Raw genomic sequence first — 26,509 nt, 5'->3', positions numbered from 1 at the left:
GGTCACCCCCATAAGTTTCAACCCCGATGAAGACCCGGTTGGCTGCATGCTTGAAATAACCCTAAGGTTATTTCAGAAAATGAAAAGGCTGAAAATAATGGTACTCAAAGAGCAGGATACGAAGCAAGTGGTCCCCCATAAGTTTCAACCCCGATGAAGACCCGGTTGGCTGCATGCTTGAAATAACCCTAAGGTTATTTCAGAAAATGAAAAGGCTGAAATAATGGTACTCAAAGAGCAGGATACGAAGCAAGTGGTCACCCCCATAAGTTTCAACCCGATGAAGACCCGGTTGGCTGCATGCTTGAAATAACCCTAAGGTTATTTCAGAAATGAAAAGGCTGAAAATAATGGTACTCAAAGAGCAGGATACGAAGCAAGTGGTCACCCCCATAAGTTTCAACCCCGATGAAGACCCGGTTGGGCATGCTTGAAATAACCCTAAGGTTATTTCAGAAAATGAAAAGGCTGAAAATAATGGTACTCAAAGAGCAGGATACGAAGCAAGTGGTCCCCCCATAAGTTTCAACCCCGATGAGACCCGGTTGGCTGCATGCTTGAAATAACCCTAAGGTTATTTCAGAAAATGAAAAGGCTGAAAATAATGGTACTCAAAGAGCAGGATACGAAGCAAGTGGTCACCCCATAAGTTTCAACCCCGATGAAGACCCGGTTGGCTGCATGCTTGAAATAACCCTAAGGTTATTTCAGAAAATGAAAAGGCTGAAAATAATGGTACTCAAAGAGCAGGATACGAAGCAAGTGGTCACCCCCATAAGTTCAACCCCGATGAAGACCCGGTTGGCTGCATGCTTGAAATAACCCTAAGGTTATTTCAGAAAATGAAAAGGCTGAAATAATGGTACTCAAAGAGCAGGATACGAAGCAAGTGGTCACCCCCATAAGTTTCAACCCCGATGAAGACCCGGTTGGCTGCATGCTTGAAATAACCCTAAGGTTATTTCAGAAAATGAAAAGGCTGAAAATAATGGTACTCAAAGAGCAGGATACGAAGCAAGTGGTCACCCCCATAAGTTTCAACCCCGATGAAGACCCGGTTGGCTGCATGCTTGAATAACCCTAAGGTTATTTCAGAAAATGAAAAGGCTGAAAATAATGGTACTCAAAGAGCAGGATACGAAGCAAGTGGTCACCCCATAAGTTTCAACCCCGATGAAGACCCGGTTGGCTGCATGCTTGAAATAACCCTAAGGTTATTTCAGAAAATGAAAAGGCTGAAAATAATGGTACTCAAAGAGCAGGATACGAAGCAAGTGGTCACCCCCATAAGTTTCAACCCCGATGAAGACCCGGTTGGCTGCATGCTTGAAACGTCAAAGTCTATGGAAAATTAAGTTAGCTACAGATGTAATACTTATTCTTCGTTCTTAATCATATTCACAGAAACTAATTGCCCTTTATAGTTGAGTGTAACCGATACTTCCCCCTGCAATTTCAAGCCATGATACCTTTTGCCAACAAGTTAACATCTTCATCATTCAGGGTCTTCTTCTTTACCCTGCTGCTGCTTTCTTCTTGCCATGCCTTTGCTTCTGTTTCTGCCACTTTTAGAGATGAATCATCGGCAGGACAGAAGGAAGCCGATGCTCTTCTAAAATGGAAGGCCAGTCTTGATGCTCAAAGCCAGTCATTCCTCTCTTATTGGGATGGAAATGGCCCCTGTAACTGGACCGGGATCATTTGTGACAAGTCTACAAGTGTAAGCCATTTAAACCTTTCCAGTTCCGGTTTGAAAGGTACGCTTCATGGTTTTAACTTCTCTTCCTTCCCCAAACTTACTGTGGTTGATCTAAGCTCCAATCATCTCAGTGGAACCATTCCATCAGATGTTGGTAAGCTATCGAGATTAACATACCTCGACTTCTCTTCCAATCATCTTTCTGGTGAAATTCCTGCTTCTATAGGAAACATGACTGACCTGCTGTTTCTTTACTTGTACACAAATGGACTCTCTGGTTCTATACCTCAACAAATTGGAATGTTGAAGTGTTTGAATGGACTTGACCTCTCTGAAAATAATCTGATCGGTTCTCTCCCTCCATCTGTTGGAAATTTGGTCAACTTATCTTATCTTAGCCTTTCTAACAATAAAATTTCAGGGTCCATACCTAAAGAAATCGGAAATTTAACCGATTTATCTTATCTTGGCCTTTTTAGCAATAAAATTTCAGGGTCCATACCTAAAGAAATTGGAATGTTGGGTTCCCTTGAAAAGCTTTGTTTGTACAACAATAGTCTTATTGGTGAAATTCCTCCTTCCATTGGAAACTTGACAAACCTGCAGTTTCTTTACTTATATAAAAATGGACTCTCTGGTTCTATACCTCAACAAATTGGAATGTTGAAGTGTTTGAATGAACTTGACCTCTCTGAAAATAATCTGATCGGTTCTCTCCCTCCATCTGTTGGAAATTTGGTCAACTTATCTTTTCTTAACCTTTTTAACAATAAAATTTCAGGGTCCATACCTAAAGAAATCGGAAATTTAACCGATTTATCTTATCTTGGCCTTTTTAGCAATAAAATTTCAGGGTCCATACCTAAAGAAATTGGAATGTTGGGTTCCCTTGAAAAGCTTTGTTTGTACAACAATAGTCTTATTGGTGAAATTCCTCCTTCCATTGGAAACTTGACAAACCTGCAGTTTCTTTACTTATATAAAAATGGACTCTCTGGTTCTATACCTCAACAAATTGGAAAGTTGAAGTGTTTGAATGAACTTGACCTCTCTGAAAATAATCTGATCGGCGCTCTCCCTCCATCTGTTGGAAATTTGGCCAACTTATCTTATCTTAGCCTTTCTGTCAATAAAATTTCAGGGTCCATACCTAAAGAAATCGGAAATTTAACTGATTTATCTGATCTTCTTCTTCCTGACAATAAAATTTTGGGGTCCATACCAAAAGAAATTGGAATGCTAGGTTCTCTTGTTAACTTAAATCTGTTGAACAACAGTCTCAGTGGTTTCATTCCAGCAGAGATGAACAATCTTACAAATCTGAAATCGTTTCAACTCACTGAAAACTACTTGACTGGCCGTTTACCACAACAAGTGTGCCTTGGCGGAGTACTTGAAAGATTTACTGCAGATAATAACTATTTCACAGGTCCAATCCCTAAGAGTTTGAAGAACTGTACCAGCTTACACAGACTTCGGCTTGAACACAATCAACTCACAGGGAATGTATCGGAAGATTTAGGCATATACCCCAACCTGGATTATCTTGATCTGAGTGATAATAAATTGGTTGGTGAGCTGACATCAAAATGGGGTCAATGCCACAATCTAACATTTCTAAAGCTCTTGAACAATAATATATCCGGTGAGATTCCCTCAGAACTTGGAAAGGCAACTCAGCTACGAGTATGTGATCTTTCTTCAAATCATCTAACTGGAGGCATTCCAAAGGAGTTGGGACAGCTGAAATTCTTGTTCAAGCTTATGTTGAATGATAATCATCTCTCAGGCAGTATTCCTTCAGAACTCAAAATGTTGTCTGACCTTGAGGGTCTTAACTTGGCTGCAAACAACTTAAATGGTTCCATTCCACCATGGTTGAGCAACTGCAAGAAACTCTTGGAACTAAATCTGAGTGCCAATGGATTCAGTGGAGGAATTCCTTTTGAGGTTGGTAGCTTGTCTTTTCTTCAAGTTCTTGATCTCAGTCACAATTTGTTGATTGGTAAAATACCGGAGCAAGTTGGGAACTTGAAATCATTAGAAAAGCTGAACCTCTCTCACAATAAGCTCTTCGGTCGCATTCCCTCAACTTTTGATGGTATGTTAAGCTTAACATCTGTTGATATATCCCACAATCAGTTGGAGGGTCCTCTTCCACATGCCAAGGCCTTTCGAGAGGCTTCATTTGAGGCTTTTAGAAACAACAAAGGCTTGTGCGGAAATATCACAGGGTTGGAATCATGTTCATCAAATTTAAACCATACTGCTGATCAGAAGAAGAAAAGTAAAATTGTGATTGCAATTGTAGTCCCTATTTCATGCACACTACTACTTGTATCCATTGTCCTTGGGATTCTTTATTCTTCAAAACGAAGAGAAAAGCATACCGAGAACACGCCACAGGTTGTAGTGAGTGATGATATGTTTGCAGTTTTCAACTTTGATGGGAAAATGGTGTACGAAAACATCGTCGAAGCAACTGAAGAATTTGACTCCAAATACTGCATTGGAGTAGGGGGATACGGAAGCGTTTACAAGGCACAATTGTCTAATGGTCAAATGGTTGCTGTGAAAAGGCTTCACCAACTTTCAGAAGATGGGTGGTAGAACAAAAGCTTTAACAGCGAGATCCAGGCCTTGACCGAAGTACGCCATCTGAATATTCTGAAGCTTCATGGTTTCTGTTCCCATCCCCGACACTCATTTTTGGTATACGAGTTCTTGGAAGGGGGGAGCCTGGAGAAGATACTAAAGAGTGATGAACAAGCGACTGAATTTGATTGGAAGAAGAGGGTAAATGTTGTTAAAGGCTTGGCTAATGCTATGTCCTATATGCACCATGACTGCTTCCCTCCCATAGTCCATCGGGACATTTCAAGCAAGAATATTTGCTCGATTCAGACTTTGTGGCTCACGTTGCAGACTTTGGCGCTGCTAGGCTTCTAAAGCCTGACTCATCCAATTGGACCCCTTTTGAAGGCACTTTTGGTTACTCGGCTCCAGGTTTTTTTTTTTCTTTTCATTTTTGAAGTCATGATCGTGTACTTGAGCAATGCCTATTCTTTTGTAGAGCTTGCTTACCATGCAAGTCAATGAAAAATGCGATGTGTTTAGCTTTGGAGTGCTGACATTGGAAACACTTATGGGAAAGCATCCTGGGGATCTGTTATCATTCATGTCATCATCTTCTTCTTCACATTCTCCATCATGCTCATCATCAGCAACCTTGGGTCATTTATCACTGAAAGATCTGTTAGACGAGCGTCTTCCATCTCCGAGGAGACAAACAGCAGCAGAAGTGGTCTCCGTTGTAAAATAGCATCACGATGCTTACATGCCTGTCCGCAATCTCGACCGAGTATGCAACAAGTTTCTCGGGAGCTGTCAGCTCGGAATCTACACTCACCGGAGCTGTTTCACACGATAACATTAAGCCAATTGCTTGACTCCTCCAGCAGTTATACATCCTGAAGGCTCCATACGGAAGTACTCCCCTTTTATCTTCTTTCCTATTCTGGTTCTGCATTTCCATGAAACTGTTTTGACTTCACATCACATATTCGCTGTCTTGCCTTCAACGGACGAAGAAATACGAGAGCTTGTTCTCAGCAAAATGTCGGTCGGACCAAGGTTTTTATGGCGGCCTTATTAGTTTAAATCCGTTTAAATACTAAAACTTTAATTTTTTTTTCAAAACCATAATTATAGTTTAAGTTTTCTTTCATTTTAATACCGACCGTTAAAAATTTAACGCTTTTGGTATCTAAAGTATCCGTTTTAGTTACTATAATATCATTTCCCCCCCTAAACTTAATGCTAAATTTTGAATGAGTACTAAAATAAAATAAAAGCTGAACTTTAAGTATATAATTTCGAAAAAATTGAAAATTAAATGCTAAAATAGATTAAAACTAATAGTTTAAATATTAAAAGCGTAGTTTATCCATCTTTAAATAAAGGTCAAAGACAAATCAAATGGTAGATGGGAGGATTATGCCTCCCCATCTAATTAAATATTTGGGAAAATTATGTGTTTAGTACCTAAACTATCAAATTTTATCAATTTTAGTACCAAAACTTTCATTTTTTTCAAAATCATGCATAATATTTAGTTTTTGTTTCATTTCAATACCATGTTAAAATTTTAGCGTTAAATTTTGTAAAAAACTTAAAAGTTTAGGAACCAAAACTGATAGTTTAAGTACTAATCGTGCTAAGATTTTAACAACGAATACTAAAATAAAACAAAAATTAAATGTTAGGTATGATTTTAAAAAATTAAAAGTTTTGGTACTGAAATGGACTAAAAGTGATAATTTAAGTACTAAATACATAATTTACCCTCAAATTTTTATATGCATTTGATGCAATTAACCCGTTTTTAACTTAGATAGTGAATAGGATCATTACACTAACTAATAGTAGATAATTAACCATATATTTGAAAGAATATTCTTTCATCTTGATAATTAACTTAGATAGTCAATAGGATCATTATAGTATCATTTATTTTAAATCAAGATTGAAATTATAAATTAAAAAATACAGAGATCTAATTCATAATATATGTATAATATAGGGATCAATAGAAGAGTTTGACCAAAGTAGTTTATTTCCAAATCTCTGCCCCATTAATTAACGACGACAAGTTGACTCCTGATCCCCAACTGTGGTGTAATTGTACTTTACTTACCCCTTTCATCTGTGTATATACCGTTTCTTTTACACTTATTTCCTTTCTCTTCTGCACCTACCACACGACTCCGTTCTCGCCTCGCCCTCTCTGTCTCTTGAATTCAATATTTCAATTCACAGTTTCTTTCGATTTCAATTTCATCTCATCATCGTCTCTTAAATTTCCGATTTGCTCGAACGAAAATAGAAATAAATCTATATTCTCCGTTCTTAATTTGCATTGGTTTAGCAGCAACAAGGCGAGGATTCTGTTAAGCTCTTAACCTCCTCACCGGGCGTGGTTTTCAGATGTTGATAAGATCAAATTCCTCCTCCTATGAGCTTATTGTTACTTCCTTCATCGTTACTGCTTTTTGTTTGGCTTCGTTTTCACTCACTCGACAACAACTACAACTCGCTGAACCGGATCGGTTCGATGCTGGAAACGACACCGTTTCAAATGTTTCGTCGGCGACTAAACCTAAGGACGGTACATTTGCCGCTATCATCGATCGTGCTTTGGAGAAGGAGTTCAATGAGAAAGAACAAAACGAAGGTTCATTTCCTTTTTTCCGCACTCTGATTTGCTTATATTAGGTATTAGGTTTCAAATCCGTGCATCTGAACTTTACTAGTAAAGTTTTCAGCTTAATTGTAGTTGTTTACTTCAAATTTGCTAGTTCTTTATATACTGTCGCAATTACTTCTTGTTTTTATTTCTTTTCTAAGGTTGTTGAGTTCGATCTATTGTCAGGTTATGATTTTTATCGTCAATATATGGTTAATTCCTGGAAACAGACTGGCAGTCATTGGCGTCATTGTTTTCTTAACCTTCGTAAGAATCAAAATCTAAAGGAAATTCTATTTCCGACTTTTCATCAGTGTTTTCGTTTTATTGTTTGCAGTAACTGATGATACTGGTAGTTTCAATAACAGTGTAGCAGAACAACAGGTTGGTAGTACTCATTCTTTTAAAATCATTTCAGCTCGTAGAACTTGCTAACTTATTCTCTTTCATATGTGTCTGTCTATCAGGCTGTTTTGGAAACCGTTGCCCAAGTTAAGACGAAGAAAAATGATATGAAAGACGAAAAGTATGTGCTTCTCCTCATCAATGAGTAGATTTACTTTGTTCATTTTTAGTTCTGATTACTTTAGGTGTTAATGGAAGAGCATGATTTTCTATTTTGACGATCGAAAGTTTTGAGCAATTTTCATATAGTATCTTCTTCTTAACTACATAGCAACATATAGTAGTTCCCTCACACCTTTTGCATCCTCCTTTTAGATCATTTCAACTCCATGACGTATTCAACCTAGAGAATGATAACAGAGCTGAAGATACACCGATGTTGATAGATCAAAAGGTTAGTTGGTTCTTTTAAAACTTCATGTTGAGATATTTTTTTTCCATACTTTGAAATCTGAGGTGCTGATTTATTTTCAGGACAATGTCTTCATCATAACTAATTTTAAATCAAAATATCCAGTTTTACAACTGGACTTAAGGTAAAATTTATATCATCTTTGTTTCACCAAATTTGTCTTTTTACATTCTACTAATAAGCTGATTTAAACTTTTTTGCTTATGCTCTGTAGACTGATATCAATTTGGTAGTTGTCATGTTCTGCAACTTGTGGTGGCATTGCATTTGCTTGTGCTGGACAACCGGTCTGATTGTATTGATATACGCCTATCTAATCTTTTATTTGAATGTTTGCCTGTTTGGTCCCTCTAGAGTGTCTCGGATTACTAATTTCCTATATATTTTATTCTTACACATTTTACAGGTTATTACTGGTGCAAGTATGTTGTATGCTTCATTAAATTTTAGTAATCAACATTGATATTAAACCCTTCGTTACTGTTCTGAGTGATGGTTTCCTGATCATATTGCCATTGTTCACTCTCTTTCATGGAGCCTTATAATGAAAAATGAGCGTTGTTTCTAATTTGCATTCCTTCATCTCATTTAATATTAGTTATTATGATATTTTTGAGTTCATTTGAGGCCTACCTGAACAATCCACAGCTCTTATTGATCTGTTCTTGTGAAAGCCGGCTATGTCTTTTTCCCTTTAATTTATTTTTCAACAAAAAAAGTTATATGTGCATATTGTATTACAATTGGTAGTCGGTGGCTTGGTGCCTCTATCAAACTAGGGCAATACTTAAAATAAACATAGGCAACGTTTTAAGTGCCAGTAAGTAATACATAAAAAGTTTTATGTTCATATTGTCTAATATTTTTTGGGGATGGCTGGGGTGATCTCATTTCATTAGAGGCTGTTCCATTTGAACATGTTTAATTGTTTATTGGTTATTCATACATTCTAAAATTTAATAGTTTAGCTTTTATCCTTTCATTTGAATCATGCAGGTCGAAACAGTAGCTCAGTTTTGTGTGATTTTTCTTCTTTTTGCATTGGGCCTAGAGTTCTCCATTGCAAAGGTTGGTTATGCCTCTGACCCTTTCTTTTCTATTTGTATGATACTCTTTACATCAATCTTCATACCATTTTTCTAACTTCATACTTTTTATTTTAAGCTTCGAGTTGTTCGAGCTGTTGCTGTCCTAGGAGGGCTACTCCAGATAGTTCTATTTATCTGCCTCTGTGGAATTACAGCCTCAGTATGTCTACTAATTTTGACGGAGTCTATGTTGGTTTCGTTCATTAGTCCTTATTAATTGATGTTCGCCAACCTTCACCTGAATATGAGCACACAAAGATTGCATACTTTTATTTAGTCACTGAGGCCTCTTTTATATCTGGGCCATACACGGGTTTCTTGTTGTATTTTTGGATCATTTTATCTTTGTTTATTAACTTATACCACCATTCTATTTCTGAATCCTTCAATTTTAATTGGATGATGTTTGCAGTTATGTGGCTGTAGACTCTCGGAGGGTGTATTTGTTGGTGTATTCCTTTCAATGTCTTCAACAGCTGTAGTAAAGTTTAGTGCAAATCTTTTAGCGATGTTTACAGCTCCTACACACAATCATACTTGCCCTCACTGATGAGCACACATTTATGCACATCACACGAGTTTAGACACATGCACACTCTTTATAGAGACCTTTATCTTTGTTTAGCATTTTTGGTTTTTAAAGTTGTTTTCTATTTTTTAATGGCAGGTGCATAAATCAATTTAACTCTCAAAGTTGCTTAATTGCATCATTCTATACCCTACCCCTAAATTAAAACCTTAAATTATAAACCTCAAGTTAGAGTTTAGGTTTGAGATTTAGGGTAGGACATAGAATGATGCAATTGAACAACTTTGAGGGTTAAATTGATATGAAAATACGATAGTGATGAAAGTAATAAATTAGGTATATTGTATTGCCTATTTAAATTTACGCGCTCAAAATTTCAAGACCTAATTTTTACCGACACAATCCAGATACCATTAACTAATCCTACATTATATTAAAATGCACACCTTGATATTTTTACAATCAATCAATTATTATATAATTTTATGTTCTAAAAATAAATATCATCAAATTATTTAATCGGAATTTGCATTTCAAAAAATAGAAAAGATAAAATTTTAGTCAGGGATTAAGTTTGAAAAAATGTATAGTAAAAGGTGCATCCACAAAGTTTATCCAAAGAAAAATTAAAGGGTGAGAGATAGGGTGATGGCTCCAATAATAAACCAAAAAGCTTAATCGCATTTCCAGCTGTTATTATCTTCCAATTTCCATTTTTTAATCCTTTTTCCTCTCAAATTAAAAGAGAAATATTAAGAGAGTAACTGTGGGAGTTTCAATTGAGAGGGATAGAGTGAACAATCTCGTCGATGTTAATTTTTTTGTTTATTTTTGTTAGAAAATATATCAAATCAGTGTTCATGGCCTATTTGAGAGGAAAGAGTGATAGAATATCACCGATGAAATTTTCTTTTTTGTAGAATTTATAGATGATCGATCGAGAAGCTTGCATTTGTGAAACGGAGATTGCTTCGAATCAATGAAATATTTCAATCTTTTTTGTTCATCTGAGAGGCAGATCGGATCGTCGATGAATTGAGTTTGATTTTATTTTATTTCGTGAGGTGGAATCGGTTTGTCTGAGCTAAAAATAACGATGAATAACGGCGGTGCGGAAGCAGCCGTGGCTCCGGTGGGAGGACCACAACCGTTGGAGTGGAAATTCTCGCAGGTGTTCGGAGAGCGTACTCCCGGAGAGGAAATACAGGAAGGTGCAATAATTGAATTTATTCGATTCAGTTTCCCCCAGGGCTATGAATTATTTTATTTTATTTTCCCTAATAGCTGAAAGTTTTATTATAACATCGTTTTTCCTCATTACTATTTCTTTTCTTGAATGTTTACATGAGTTAAGTTTCATATACATTCGGTTGGATTACATTCTTCGAGTCCTTTTTGAAGCTTGTCTAAAACGATGGCCGACAATACATCAATTTCGTCAAAAGACGAGTTCTTGAAATGTCCCGCCAATTGCTTCGACTCAACTTTTGGTACCTACAAAATTGAAGGAAGAGTTTTAATGTTCGACGGTACGAAACACAAATTAGACGAAGATGAAATAACAAAAACGAATTCGTCAAAATCCCTATTGTTGAAATGCTCCAATTCCCTACAAAAGTCATGAAATAAATTAGTATCCATAAATTCAGTGGCTAACGGATACATTATATCGACAAAATTTAAGCTTGCCACATTGTTCGGATATTTCATGGCCTTATATACATCGAATTTGACGATTTCTCCATCGAACTCCATAGTCAAGATGCCACTGCGGACATCGATTTTTATATGTGCCGTGCTTAGAAATGGGTGCCCAAGTAAAATCTTAGATCCGTATTGATGCGATCATTTTCCATATCGATATTGTAAAAATTAGTAGGGAAAATAAGATCATTTACCTTTACCAATATGTTTTCTAAAACTCCTTCGGAGGTAAATGATTGACGGATCGGCTAGCTGGACTGTGATCCTCGTTTCCTTCAATGGTTCACTTGAAATCTTGTTGTAGACGGACAACAACATCACATTGATGGATGTGCCTAAGTCACACATAGCCCTCTTTATTCCAACGTTCCCGATCTTGCATGGTATAACAAACATGCCTTAATCTTTATATTTTGGTGGGAGGCGCTTCTGAATGATAGCTGAGACGTTCTCGCCAAGATTCACTTTTTCGTTTCCGATTAATCGCCTTCGATTTGTGCACAAATCTTTCAAGAATTTCGCATATTTAGGCACTTTCCAAATCACATCAAGAAGCGGAATATTGTTTCCACTCTCCTAAATGTATCAAGAATCTCTTTCTCATCTTCTTTCTTATCATGTCGTGTAAGCCTACCAGGAAAATGAGGTGAAGTTTCGTAAGTAGATGAAAAAGAAGAACAAGAAACATTTTTACCTGAGATAGGTGGAGTCAAAGATTTTTCTTCTTGATTCTTTGATGATGCGCTATCTTCCTTCTTGTTGGATCTTTTTTTAGAATGCTTTCACAGGTTCAGGCGAAATGACGGTACCACTCCGCAAAGTAATTGCACTCACATTTTCCCTCGGATTTGTTTCGGTTTGAGAAGGTAATCGACCTCGGGATTCTAGGCGCCCAACTATTTGAATCAATTGGCTTATTTGTTTTTCAATTCTCGAAATTAGGTTTGTGTTTGAGTTTGAAAATTTTCTTGTGCTAAGGCCAATTTCTCTACAATCATTTCGAGGGAAGATTTTTGGGGTGTTTGGACAGGAAAAGGTGGAGTTCTCGGTTGATAAATAGGATTAGCTACTTGGTTATTTTTGTAGCTCAAGTTTGTGTGATCTCTCAATCCGGGATTAAACGTGTTACCGTAGGGATTATAAGGCCTTTGAGGAGGTCCTGAGAAGTTGCCAACGGCATTGACGTGTGTGCCAGATTCGTTTTGCAACATCAGACAATAGTCGATCAGATGATCCGGTAAGGTGTAAATTCCACAGACCTTTGTTGTTCTAATTTTTCCTGTAACAAGTGAATTCATGATATCAATTAACTTATATATCTTATTTTCTAATGAAACAATGCTTACCTCGTGAACCCGTCGGTTGGGTTCACTCGAAGAACTGAATTGTTGTGAATTCACGGCCATGGTAGAAATCAGAGTCCTCGTGGCTTCTGGGGTCATGTTAACAAGGGCGCCACCACTAGCGGCATCCATCATTTTTCTATCGATCGGAAGCATGCCTTCATAAAGATATTACCGAACAGTTTGCTAAAAAAGGTCATGTTGCGGAGAACTGACACATAACTTTTTAAATCTCTCTTAGTAATCGTAGGGAGTTTCATCATTTCTTTGTTGGATTCCCAAAATGTTTCACCTAAGCTCGCTTGCCTTCGCCGCAAGGAAAAACCTATCAAGGAAAACACGAGATAATTCAACCCAAATAGTAATCGAATTAGGTGAAAGATAAAATAATCATTCCTTAGCAGTTCTAGCTAAGGAAAAGGGAAACACAAGTAATTTGATCCTTAGAAACTCCTTGAGGCATCATACTGTTGTAAACCATATGAAATTCGGTGAGATGCTTATGTGGGCTCTCGCTGGGATGACTGTTATAGGTAGGAAGGAGATGGATCAATCCCGTTTTTAATTAGAATGTGGTCTCGCCATTAGGAAAGGCGATACATAGCGTTTGTTGCACAACGGGCGTTGCGGCTAGCTCTCTAATAGTCTGATTCGCCATTGGTTCTAGCTCGGGTGTAAGATTTGCGTTAGGAGCAGTAGGGTTGGCATCTAGAGTAGATTCTTCGTAAGATTGTGATTGAGATAGAGTTTCGGATGTAGATTCCAGATCTGATCTTTGTTTGTTCTGTCCACGCTGTTGTTTCTTCTTTTGAAGCGTTTGGCCGTTAGTCTACGAGCTCTCGCTTCGATCTCTGGGTCAAATTCTCAAGATTTCCCGGATTGCTCATGGTCATAAAATCAAACAAAAATTAATCAGTAATTGCCAAAAATTAATTTCTCTGGCAACGGTGCCAATTTTGACAAACGTCGTTTTACTCGTCAAAATAAAATAAACCTCTTCAAAAATAAAATAAATAAGTGAAAAGTAGAACAATTGAAGAGGGTCGATCCACAGGAAAATATTAGAATCTCTGATATGATTTATGTTGATTTCATCTAGTAAGTTGTAACAAAACAAAAGAAAGAAAGGGGGTGTGATAGGCGAATTTAAGATGAAGCAAACTAAGTAAAATCAAATAAATAATTGAATACAGTAATGAATCAGAAGAAAGCGGTAAACAAATTGGAAAAATTACAATGAGAGAAACTACTTCGAGCTAGCTTTGTTTCAATTTCTTCGAACATAGAAATGTATTTTTGCTCCGGAATTCATGTCGGTTATAGTCTACAAGGCCCGACCCATTATAACTTGCCATTCTCTTGTGTAACCGATCTTCCCAAGCATATATTTGAAAGACGATTCTTGAGTGGATTAACCACATATATTGTCGTTAAAACATTCAAATTAAAAACTAGAAAGGCCTGGCTCGGGTATTGTCTCATCGAGAATCAATTACGATCTCGTTTTCCCTTAGCGGACCGCCGCTAAGCGTGTTCACAGGAAGTCGAAGTGTCACAGGTCGATCCTTCATCCCAACGGTATTTTCAAACAATGTTAAGACCAAAGTCAACTTTTTTATTCGAAAATATTTTAAAAATTATGAACAAGACCGATTGCCAAGCTCTTTTATCCAGAAAAATGAGAATGTATCCCGAAGGAGTTTAAGCGCTTTGTTCGATTCTCACGAATAAAATCGATTTATTACTAGCTCTTGGCGCGAGGAAATTAGCTAAACATGATATTGATGATCATACTTAGCATAGATTTGTAAAATAAAAATAAATTTGGAAAGTAACAGAAAGTAAAAAGGAAAATGGATACTTTAATTAAAATAGAAAATGTCGAAAAACAAAAGTAAGAAGATGATATGTTCAATCCTTACCCATTAAGGGTATTTATAGGCTTCTTAAATCTAAAAATAACAAGATAATGAAAAGAAGATAAATCAAAATAATTCAAATGTTTTTAAGTTTCAAAATTGTAAACTAAAATCCTAGAAAATATTCTCGGATAATGATGACTAGGCGGCTTCCAGAAACTTCGTGCTGACCGAACCTTTTAGAAATTGCCACGTCAGATTCATGTCGTGCCCATGCCTCTAGTCGCGACCAGAAAACAATAAAAGTTGTAGAACGCACCACCCTTTTGCTTCCAATTTTTGTAAACATGTTCTCTGCACAAAAAATAAGCCAAATGCAACTAAATCAGTAGTGAAAAGTTCATAAAACAAGAGAATTGACCAGCAAAAAGTTTCGGTTGCAAGCACTCATCACAGGTCGGACTGTGTTCATTGAGGTTGAAATTTATGGGGATGACCTTCTGCTTCATATCCTGCTTTTTTCGTTCCATTATTTTTTGGGGTAAACTACATAAATGACCACACCACTATGGTATTGGTCTCGAAATAATCATCATTTTTAAATTTGTGTCAATATGAACACTAAACTATTTAAATGATTTTAATATATCCATATGCCGTTAACATTTAACGGAGGTGTTTACGTGGCAGTTAACAAAATTTGTATAACTAGGGCACAAGCCCTTGTAAAGTTACGTATTCGCGGTGTTGGAACCCTACTTTGTTTTCTTCCATTTTGGTCACTATTTGTGTATGGTTTGTTTCCTTGGATTTTCATTTAATACAATTTGATCTCGATTATGTTTTTAATTCGTATAATATCTTAACTTTAGAATTAACTTTAAAATCTTTTATTCTAGTCATGTATTAAATTTATAGATTAAATCCCCTAGATTTTAAAATTAATCAATTTGATCACCAAGATTAACTTTAATTCTTAATTTTTAATTAGGTCCTAATTTTAATTGAACTTAAGAAATTTATTTCTCTAATCAAATTATGATATGTGTCAATTTTTGAATTGAAGTGAAAATAAGTGAAGATGAGTTTTAACATCCAAGGGAATCCAACTTGGGTCCCAAGTGAAAATTTTAAAGTTAATGCTCAAATTAAGACATTAGACAAATTAAAAACAAAATTGGGATCAAATTTCAATAACTGAAAATCCAAGGAAACAAATCATATACAATTAGTGACCAAAATGGAAGAAAACAAAGTAGGGTGTCAAAGTCGTGAATACATAACTTTATAAGGACCCACACCCTAATTATACTAATTTTGTTAACTGCCACCTAAACACTTCCGTTAAATGTTAACTACGTGTGGCTATATTGAAACCACTTAAATAGTTCAGTGGTCATGGTGAAAAAATTAAAAATGATGGTAATTTCGAAACCAAAGTCATAATTGGGTGGTCATTTGTGTAGTTTACCCTTTTTTTGATCTTGCGAGTCAAAGCAGATCATCAATCCAACTATTACTTCTAGACTTACTTTTAAAATACGCAATCCAACTATTACTTCTGTACTGACTTTTAAAATACGCAAGGCGTACCGAACCGATGCGTAAAATGTCTATTGAATTTAGGTGCAAGATAAAGATACATACATTTTGTAGACAAGACATACTTTTTGTAAAATATTAGAATTTTTATTATTTTATTCAAAATATTTTACGACTTTTACCTTAATATTTTTTATCGAATTAATAATGATTTGTTTTAATTGATATAAGAATAAGAATATATTAATAAAAAAAGTAGATGGAAATACAAATTATAAATATTTTATTATATTATATTATTATAATTATAAAATAATTATTAAATAATTATAAAAATAGTTATATATTTTATTATTTATCTATATATTAAATACTTCTTATATAAAGCAGAGTGAGAGACATTAGGAGGTAATATAATGTTTATTATATTTAATTTATTATATGAGATTGACTTGCACTTCAAACTTTGGAAAGCATTCTGTACACAGCAGGCCCAGAAAAAGAGCTTGAAATTATACAAACTAATGGGAACAAGTGATTAGAACATGCAAATCAAGGAAATGCAGAATCAGAACAGGAAACAAGGGGGGGGGGGAAAGGGAGTAATTCCATTCGGAGCCTTTAAGATGTATAACTGCTGGAGTCGAGCAATTGGCTTAGTGTTATCCTGTGAAACAGCTCCAGTGAGGGTGGATTACGAACCGACAGCTCCCGAGAAACTTGCTGCATACTCGGTCGAGATTGTGGACTGGCATGTAAGCATTGTGATGCTACTTTCACAATGGAGACCACTTCTGCTGCTGTTTGTTTCCCCGGAGATGGAAGTCGCTCGTCTAACAGATCTTTCACTAGTAAATGACCGAAGGCTGATGACGATGAGCATGATGGAGGGAGTGAATAGAACGATGACGAAATGAAAGATATCAGATCTCCGGCATGCCTTCCCATAAACGTTTCCAATGTCACCACTCCAAAGCTAAACACATCGCATTTTTCATTGATGTGCATTGTATAAGCAAGCTCTACAAAAGAATAAGCATGTTCAAGTACACGATTGTGACTTCAGATTGTGTTCAACAATTTGCTTCATCTAAATTCAGAACAATTACAGCATATAAGAATTTAAAAAACATACCTGGAGCGGAGTAACCAAAAGTGCCTTCAAAAGGGGTCCAATTGGATGAGTCAAGCTTTAGAAGCTTAGCAGCGCCAAAGTCTGCAACGTGAGCCACATAGTCTGAATCGAGCAGAATATTCTTGCTTGAAATGTCCCGATGGACTATGGGAGGGGAGCAGTCATGGTGCATATAAGACATAGCATTAGCCAAGCCTTTAACAACATTTACCCTCTTCTTCCAATCAAATTCCCTCGCTTGTTCATCACTCTTTAGTATCTTCTCCAGGCTCCCCCCTTCCAAGAACTCGTATACCAAAAATGTGTCGGGGATGGGAACAGAAACCATGAAGCTTCAGAATTCCGATGGCGTATTTCGGTCAAGGCCTGGATCTCGCTGTTAAAAGCTTTCTGATCTACCACCCAATCTTCTGAAAGTTGGTGAAGCCTTTTCACAGCAACCATTTGACCATTAGACAATTGTGCCTTGTAAACGCTTCCGTATCCCCCTACTCCAATGCAGTATTTAGAGTCAAATTCTTCAGTTGCTTCGACGATGTTTTCGTACACCATTTTCCCATCAAAGTTGAAAACTGCAAACATATCATCACTCACTACAACCTGTGGCGTGTTCTCGGTATGCTTTTCTCTTCGTTTTGAAGAATAAAGAATCCCAAGGACAATGGATACAAGTAGTAGTGCATGAAATAGGGACTACAATTGCAATCACAATTTACTTTTCTTCTTCTGATCAGCAGTATGGTTTAAATTTGATGAACATGATTCCAACCCTGTGATATTTCCGCACAAGCCTTTGTTGTTTCTGAAAGCCTCGAATGAAGCCTTTCGAAAGGCCTTGGCATGTGGAAGAGGACCCTCCAACTGATTGTGGGATATATCAACAGATGTTAAGCTTAACATACCATCAAAAGTTGAGGGAATGCGACCGAAGAGCTTATTGTGAGAGAGGTTCAGCTTTTCTAATGATTTCAAGTTCCCAACTTGCTCCGGTATTTTACCGATCAACAAATTGTGACTGAGATCAAGAACTTCAAGAAAAGAAAAGCTACCAACCTCAAAAGGAATTCCTCCACTGAATCTATTGGCACTCAGATTTAGTTCCAAGAGTGTCTTGAACTTGCTCAACCATAGTGGAATCGAGCCATTTAAGTTGTTTGCAGCCAAGTTAAGACCAGCAAGTGCAGACAAAATTCCGATTTCTGAAGGAATACTGCCCGAGAGATGATTATCATTCAGCGTAAGGTTGAACAAGAATTTCAGCTTTCCCAGTTCCTTTGGAATGCCCCCGGTTAGATGATTTGAAGAAAGATCGCATACTCGTAGCTGAGTCGCCTTTCCAAGTTCCAAAGGTATCTCACCGGATATATTATTGTTCGAGAGCCTTAGACTTGTTAGATTGTGGCACCGACCCCAATTTGACGATAGCTCACCAACCAATTTATTATAACTCAGATCAAGATAGTTCAGTTTCGGGTATATGCCTAAATCTTCAGATACATTCCCTGTGAGTTGATTGTGTTCAAGCCGAACTCTATATAAGCTGGTACAGTTCTTCAAGCTCTCGGGGATTGGACCTGTGAAATAGTTTCCATATGCAGTAAAATTTTTAAGTACTCCACCAAGGCACACATGTTGTGGTAAACGGCCAGTCAAGTAGTTCTCGCCGAGTTGCAACGATTTCAGATTTGTAAGATTGTTCATCTCTGCTGGAATGAAACCACTGAGACTGTTGTTCAACAGCCTTAAGTTAACAAGAGAACCTAGCATCCCAATTTCTTTTGGTATGGACCCCAAAATTTTATTGCCAGAAAGACGAAGATCAGATAAATCGGTTAAATTTCCGATAGATGCAGGGAGAGAACCCACCAGATTATTTTCAGAGAGGTGAAGTCCATTCAAGGACTTCAACATTCCAATTTGTTGAGGTATAGAACCAGAGAGTCCATTTTTATATAAGTAAAGAAACAGCAGGTTTGTCAAGTTTCCAATGGAAGGATGAATTTCACCAATAAGACTATTGTTGTACAAATAAAGCGTTTCAAGGGAACCCAACATTCCAATTTCTTTAGGTATGGACCCTGAAATTTTATTGTTAAAAAGGCTAAGATAAGATAAGTTGGCCAAATTTCCAACAGATGGAGGGAGAGAACCGATCAGATTATTTTCAGAGAGGTCAAGTCCATTCAAACACATCAACATTCCAATTTGTTGAGGTATAGAACCAGAGAGTCCATTTTTGTATAAGTAAAGAAACAGCAGGTCTGTCATGTTTCCTATAGAAGCAGGAATTTCACCAGAAAGATGATTGGAAGACAAGTCGAGGTATGTTAATCTCGATAGCTTACCAACATCTGATGGAATGGTTCCACTGAGATGATTGGAGCTTAGATCAACAACAGTAAGTTTGGGGAAATAAGAGAAGTTAAAACCATGAATCGTACCTTTCAAACCGAAACTCGAAAGGTTTAAATGGCTTACCCTTGTAGACTTGTCACAAATGATCCCGGTCCAGTTACAGGGGCCATTTCCATCCCAAGAAGAGAGGAATGACTGGCTTTGAGCATCAAGACTGGCCTTCCATTTTAGAAGAGCATCGGCTTCCTTCTGTCCTGCCGATGAGTCATCTCTAAAAGTGGCAGAAACAGAAGAAAAGACATGGCAAGAAGAATGCTGCAGCAGGGTAAAGAAGAAGACCCTGAATGATGAAGATGTTAACTTGTTGGCAAAAGGTATCATGGCTTGAAATTGCAGGGAGAAGTATCGGTTACACTCAACTATAAAGTGAAACTAGTTGCTGTGAATATGATTAAGAACGAAGAAAAAGTATTACATTTGTAGCTAACTACCCTTTGACATTTCAAGCATGCAGCCAACCGGGTAGCACCGTCTTCATCAGGGTTGAAACTTATGGGGGTGACCACCTGCTTCATATCCTGCTTTTTAAGTACCATTATTTTCAGCCTTTTCATTTTCACAGCAACCATTTGACCATTAGACAATTGTGCCTTGTAAACGCTTCCGTGTCCCCCTACTCCAATGCAGTATTTGGAGTCAAATTCTTCAGTTGCTTCGACGATGTTTTCGTACACCATTTTCCCATCAAAGTTGAAAACTGCAAACATATCATCACTTACTACAACCTGTGGCGTGTTCTCGGTATGCTTTTCTCTTAGCTTTGAAGAATAAAGAATCCCAAGGACAATGGATACAAGTAGTAGTGTGCATGAAATAGGGACTACAGTTGCAATCACAATTTTACTTTTCTTCTTCTGATCAACTTTATGGTTTAAATTTGAGGAACACTTCTGCTGTTGTTTGTCTCCTCGGAGATGGACGACGCTCGTCTAACAGATCTTTCAGTGATAAATGACCCAAGGTTGCTGATGATGAGCATGATGGAGAATGTGAAGAAGAAGATGATGACATGAATGATATCAGATCCCCAGGATGCTTTCCCATTAGTGTTTCCAATGTCAGCACTCCAAAGCTAAACACATCGCATTTTTCATTGACTTGCATGGTATAAGCAAGCTCTACAAAAGAATAGGCATTGCTCAAGTACACGATCATGACTTCAAAAATGAAAAGAAAAAAAAAACATACCTGGAGCCGAGTAACCAAAAGTGCCTTCAAAAGGGGTCCAATTGGATGAGTCAGGCTTTAGAAGCCTAGCAGCGCCAAAGTCTGCAACGTGAGCCACAGTCTGATTCGAGCAGAATATTCTTTCTTGAAATGTCCCGATGGACTATGGGAGGGAGCAGTCGTGGTGCATATAAGACATAGCATTAGCCAAGCCTTTAACAACATTTACCCTCTTCTTCCAATCAAATTCCCTCGCTTGTTCATCACTCTTTAGTATCTTCTCAGCTTTTTAACGTTAACCAGCTTCATTAGCCTTGGATCGGATCCGGTCCTCCTTTTTACACGCTATTACTTCGTCAAATGTCAAGTTGTCAGCCTCCCCAAACCCTTAATTATTCCAACCAAATGACCCACACCCAGTGGCGGAGCCACTTTTATTTGATGGTGGGTACATGTTTATCCTGAAATTTGAATTTTTTTTTGAATTATTTCCTTATTTTATTGATAGTTCCCACTCTAAAACTAAATTTTCTTCGATTAGTTCCTTATTTTATTTATGGTGTCCACCTTAAAATTTTATTTGTTCCATCCGTTCAAAAATTTTGTGTTAATGCATATATTATATGACACGAAAAATGGTGTACACCCACAACATGCATAGTTGCATATATACTATAATATAGGTACCAATCGAAATAAAAGTAAGGAAATCTGTAATATTATATTGAGAAAATAATTTGAGTGACCCAAAATGCCTTATAATATACGATTTTAACTAACATTTTTTGGATTTGCAAAAATAACCAACGAATTCGTAACGCGAAAGCCAAATTCGCAACACAGTTTTCGAATTCGCAACAATAATTTAAATTTCGCAATGAAATTCGTGTTTCGAAATTATAATTACCTATATAGGTAAACGTGGTAAAAAAATCCAGTCAAAAAAATGATGTTTTAGGTAGCGCTTTACCGAAAACATAATTTTTTGGCCGGATTTTTTTACCGCGTTTACCTACATAGGTACTTAGAATCGAGTTGCGAAAATTCAAAATTCGCGTTGCGAAAACGAAATTGTTGCGAAATTCTAATTACCTATATAGGTAAACGCGGTAAAAAATTATGTTTTCGGTAAAGCGCTACCTAAAATATCATGATTTTTTTACCGCGTTTACCTATAGAGGTAAAACATCATTGTTTTCGGTAAATTCGCGTTGCGAAATGTAAATTCTTGTTGCGAATTCGAAAACTGTGTTGCGAATTTGGTTTTCGCGTTGCGAATTCGTTGGTTATTTTTGCAAATCCAAAAAAGTTGATTAAAATCGTATATTATAAGGCATTTTGGTTCACTCAAGTTATTTTCTCTTTTAGACATGAAAAATGGACTATATATGGTTGTTAATGCACCTATATATTACATAGGTCTAAATGTGGTTTTAGTCCATTTCTAATGTTCAATTTTGTGATTTAAGTTATGTATTCTTTTCTTACCATCTTTCCACTTTTATATGGCTATCGATAAGTTAAAAGTGATAACGTCTTACGAACATAGGTCGGTTCAGTTAGTTGAATTCTCAATAGAATCTTAATAAGCATAAAGATTCGAGTTTCATTAGTAGTCCCATTCAATGGGTGATATGTAAGTAGGGATGTTCTAATGATATTTTTTGTCTTTGTTAATTTAAGGGTAAATAACATAAATAGTACATTGACTATAGGATATTGTTTTATTGAGTCCTTCGACTATCAAAACTTATCAAATGGTCTCTCGACCATAAGACGTTGATTTTTTAAGTCCATTAACTATTAAAAGTTACAAAATGGGCACCCGACTATTCATTGTGTTCCAAACTCGTCATTTTCTGATAAAAATTGATGGCAGTTTGAGTTGGACGTTAACTTGTTGGCTGAGATATGATATAATATGAACCCAGAGTCTCAAACGGTTATCATATTTCGGTCAGCAAGTTAACGTACAGATCAAACTAGGGATGGGCATGGTCGGGTTGGGTCGGATTTTTGGTCCACCCGACCCGACTCGAGAACAATGACTTCTCCACCTGAGATTCGACCCGACCCGACCCGCATGAAACAAGATTTCACCCGACCCGACCCGAAATAATAATAAAAATATTATTTTTATTCAATAAAAATAGTGACTTAATTGAAAAAATAAAATATAGAGGGGTATTATTGTAATTATTCCTAAATATATAAGGTAAAATTATTTTTTGGGTCGGGTCGTGTCAGGTATTTTTCACCCTAAACTCGAACCCGACCCGACCCAAACATCATATTTAAAAAATTAACCCGAACCCGAAATTAAAAAAAACTGTCTCGATGGGGTCGGGTCAGAACCTGTCTGGTTTAGGTCCCATGCCCGTATACAGCTCAAACTATCGTCAATTTGTTAACGAAAAAGAACGAGTTGGTAATACAATGAATAGTCGGTGACCATTTTGCAACTTTATTCGAGAACTTAAAAAACAATATCCTATAGTTAAAGGACTATTTTGTAATTTTTAATAGTCAAGAGACTCAATAAATCAATACTCTATAGTCGAGGGACCATTCATGTACTTTACCCTTAATTTAAATACTTCTCAAAAAAAATCTATTTCATATTTTGGATGAAATACTTGTTAAATTTTAATTTTGAATTTAGTTGATTTAACACCTTTCATTATAATAGAGGGACTAAAACCAAATTGCACCAATTCCTCTTCTTACTTAAGCTATAGATATTGATTGATGGGTTAATAACTTAAAATACTGATTTTAACAAGAATCCACCTCTTTAAGTGAACCTTGGGGTAGCTTATTATACAGTGGCGGATCCAAGAATTAAAAAATAGGAGTCCAAAATAAATATTATAATATTCATTAATAAAAAAGTTACATAATTAAAAATCCAAAATAACAATTCATTCAAAATGCACAAAAAATTACTAAACACTATAAACAATTACAATTGTTCTCGACGAGCTTTCATTCCTTGAAATCGTTTCAAGATGTTTTCATCATCAATTTGGACAAGAACATCTCTTTCTATCTAAGTGACCAAACAATCATTTAGAAATTGATCACCTATGCTATTTCGTAACTTATTCTTCACGATGTTCATTTTAGAAAATGCTATTTCCTCGCATGCTCTTTTCACGTGTAGCTTGATTGAGGAAATTCGTCGGAAAATCATCGATGAACGTCGTCGTGGCTGGTGGTTTAGGCTCAAGAGACTGAGAATTGAGTAGCAGTGGGGTTTGGAGGCTCGGAGCCTGTGGATTTGAACTAAAACGTAAAAGAGAAGATTTAGTAATAGCTGAATTTTGTACTATACTTTTATCCAACCAATAGGATAGAAAAATAGATGGTGTTTTGATAATTTCAACTAAGTGTCATAGTACTCAATACGATTTTTTAATTAACTATATAACCCACTAACTCATTAGACTAAGTGCCCCCAATAAAAGGAAAAATGGTCTCATCAACCTTTTTCTTTTAAATTAGAATTTTTTTTAAACTTGAAAAGAATACAATCATATTGAATTCTTCCCAATAAAATAAAACCCATTTGTCCTATAGCTCTTATAGTAAATATAACGTTGAAGCTAATATAAAGGGTGTGCACAAATTTCAACAACAAAAAAATTGAGCAGAAAAGTCAAAAAAATAAAAAAAAGGTGTGCATAATTTTTATTTTTGATATAATATACTAACTATTGGTATTTTTTAAAATAAAATGGGTATGCAGATGCTACCTTGTGAGCCACATTGGTCCGCCCCTGTTATTATAACAACAGCAATTAAATAACATGCTAGACAATTTAGTCCAATAATTAATGAATTGGAGTGTGGTTTCAGCTGAATTGAGAGCCACTTACACACTGCTATATATTATAGTGATTATCATTACTTTGAGAACACCATTGAGGAGACAGTTTCAGAGTCTTTGGAGATGGGAATCTGCATATCCATTGCCGCATCTTCAGAGATTCATGATGAAGCTGAAGAACATTATTGCCATGAAATATTCTCTACCTGCCTGAAAACATTGGTTCTTTTGGGATTCAAAGGCTTGGATCTCTTTACTCTAAACAAGGATCCAAAGGACTTAACCAGGATTCTGCCATCCTTTTTCAGGTTTGCCGTTGCAACTCCTTTATTATTATGGGTAAATTACACGTTTAGTACCTAAATTATCAGTTTTGATCAACTTTAGTACCTAAACTTTCATTTTTCAAAACATACCTAAAGTTTAGTTTTTGTTTCATTTTAGTACCCCATTCAAAATTTCACGTTAACTTTTGAAATAAATTTGAAAATTTAGGCTAAAACGGACCAAAATTGATAGTTTAGATACTAAATGTGTTAAGTTTTTAACAGCGGGTACTAAAATGAAATAAAAACTAAACTTTAGGTATGATTAAGGAAAATTTGAAAGTTTAGGTACTAAAATAGATCAAAATTAATAATTTAGATACTAAATGCGTAGTTTACCCAAAAAACTTTTATGTTTTGCGAGCTTCCTCCTCGGCTCATGAGTTTTTCGTTTAAATTTTTTTACATAAGCCTATAACACTATTAATTGTTAGGGTAAATTACGTATTAAATACTTAAACTATCAGTTTTAGTCTGTTTTAGTACCTAAACTTTTATTTTTTTTCAAAATCATACCTAATGTTTAGTTTTTGTTTCAATTTATTACTCTACTTTTAAAAAATAACTCATTTAGTACCTAAACTATCAATTTTGGTTTGTTTTAGTACCTAAACTTTCAATTATTTTCAAAACTTAACGTTAAGTTTTTAATTGGGTACTAAAATGAAATGAAAACTAAACGTTATGTATGATTTTGAAAAAAATGAAAGTTTAGGTACTAAAATAGGTCAAAACTAATAATTTAGGTACTAAATATGTAGTTTACCCTAATTGTTATCGTGAAAGTGATTATGTGAATTTTTGTGTACTGTTTTTCAATCATATCATCAAGGTCACATGAAAATTTATCAATTATGTTCGGCCAATATAAAAAAATACATATTAATCTAATGATCGAATTATGCCAAATTAGAGTAGAATGGGGTTATCGATTTGTACATAATAGTAATATTATAAAAGTAAAGGGAGTAGGTTATGCAAAATTAGGGTGATTAAACCGCAAAATTCTGCTTAATAGAGGGACTAAAACCACGATCTTTTGTTCTTGAAGGACTACGGAATTGAAGGTGGAGCATTTTGTGGTGTTTTCGATGGTCATGGAAAGAACGGTCATGTAGTGAGCAGCATGGTGAGAAATCGACTGCCATCGCTATTGTTAAGCCAAAATATTACTCTAGCAAAGCTCAAGACAGCGGCGGAAAAGGACGGTGGAACCGCACCGGGCAAGGATTTTCTCAAATGGAAAAAGGCTTGCGTCAGTGCGTTCAAGGTGATGGACAAGGAGATTAAGCTGCAAGAGAATTTGGACTGCGCCACCAGTGGAACAACCGCTGTTGTCATCGTTAGACAGGCAGGGGAAAATTTTGAGACATTGTTTTGTTAGATGTTCTTGAGTTGTTTCGCAAATTATACGACTGTTGGTCTATTAATTATGTTTTCTTCTTCCATCCAATAGGGTGAAGATCTTGTTATCGCGAACCTTGGCGATTCAAGGGCTGTGCTGGGAACAATGACAGAGAATGGGATCAAGGGTGTTCAATTAACAACTGATCTGAGGTTTACCGAGTAAGTCCCATGACTCGAGCCCCAAATATTAATTCTTTAAATCTAGGGTAAATTATCAGTTCTAGTCCGTTTTAGTACCTAAACTTTTAATTTTTTTAAATCATACTTAAAGTCTAGTTTTTGTTTCATATCAGCACCCTTGTTCAAAATTTAAAGTTAATTTTTGAAAGAAATGAAAGTTTAGGAAATTAAAAGAACCAAAACTAATAGTTGAAGTACTAAACGCATTAAGTTTTTAACGGTGT

The 26,509-nt window shown here is 36.1% G+C and overlaps 1 protein-coding gene, 1 long non-coding RNA gene and 2 pseudogenes across 2 annotated transcripts; 2 read left to right on the top strand and 2 right to left on the bottom strand.

Moving 5' to 3' along the window:
• The window catches only part of LOC120200837, a 36,214-nt pseudogene that overhangs the window by 9,416 nt on the left and 289 nt on the right, over nt 1-26,509 (top strand).
• Nucleotides 2,521-3,007, bottom strand: LOC120200898. Its single transcript, XR_005523610.1, has 3 exons — nt 2,957-3,007; nt 2,804-2,822; nt 2,521-2,659 (listed from the first exon to the last, which is right to left on the bottom strand). It is a non-coding gene; the product is annotated as an uncharacterized LOC120200898 (long non-coding RNA).
• LOC120200860 (K(+) efflux antiporter 4-like) lies at nt 6,341-7,465 on the top strand. Its single transcript, XM_039201604.1, has 2 exons — nt 6,341-6,932; nt 7,282-7,465. Exons 1-2 carry the CDS (start codon nt 6,686-6,688, stop codon nt 7,377-7,379), a joined length of 345 nt encoding a protein of 114 aa, XP_039057535.1. The 5' UTR covers nt 6,341-6,685; the 3' UTR covers nt 7,380-7,465.
• Nucleotides 16,417-17,633, bottom strand: LOC120200882 (annotated as a pseudogene).

This window comes from Hibiscus syriacus, unplaced genomic scaffold (genome assembly GCF_006381635.1).
Source record: "Hibiscus syriacus cultivar Baekdansim isolate YM2019G1 unplaced genomic scaffold, ASM638163v2 tig00000340_pilon, whole genome shotgun sequence".
NCBI classification, from domain to species: domain Eukaryota; kingdom Viridiplantae; phylum Streptophyta; class Magnoliopsida; order Malvales; family Malvaceae; genus Hibiscus; species Hibiscus syriacus.
The sequence above is the reverse complement of the archived record's forward strand: the minus strand, read 5'-3'. Positions and strand labels throughout refer to the sequence as shown.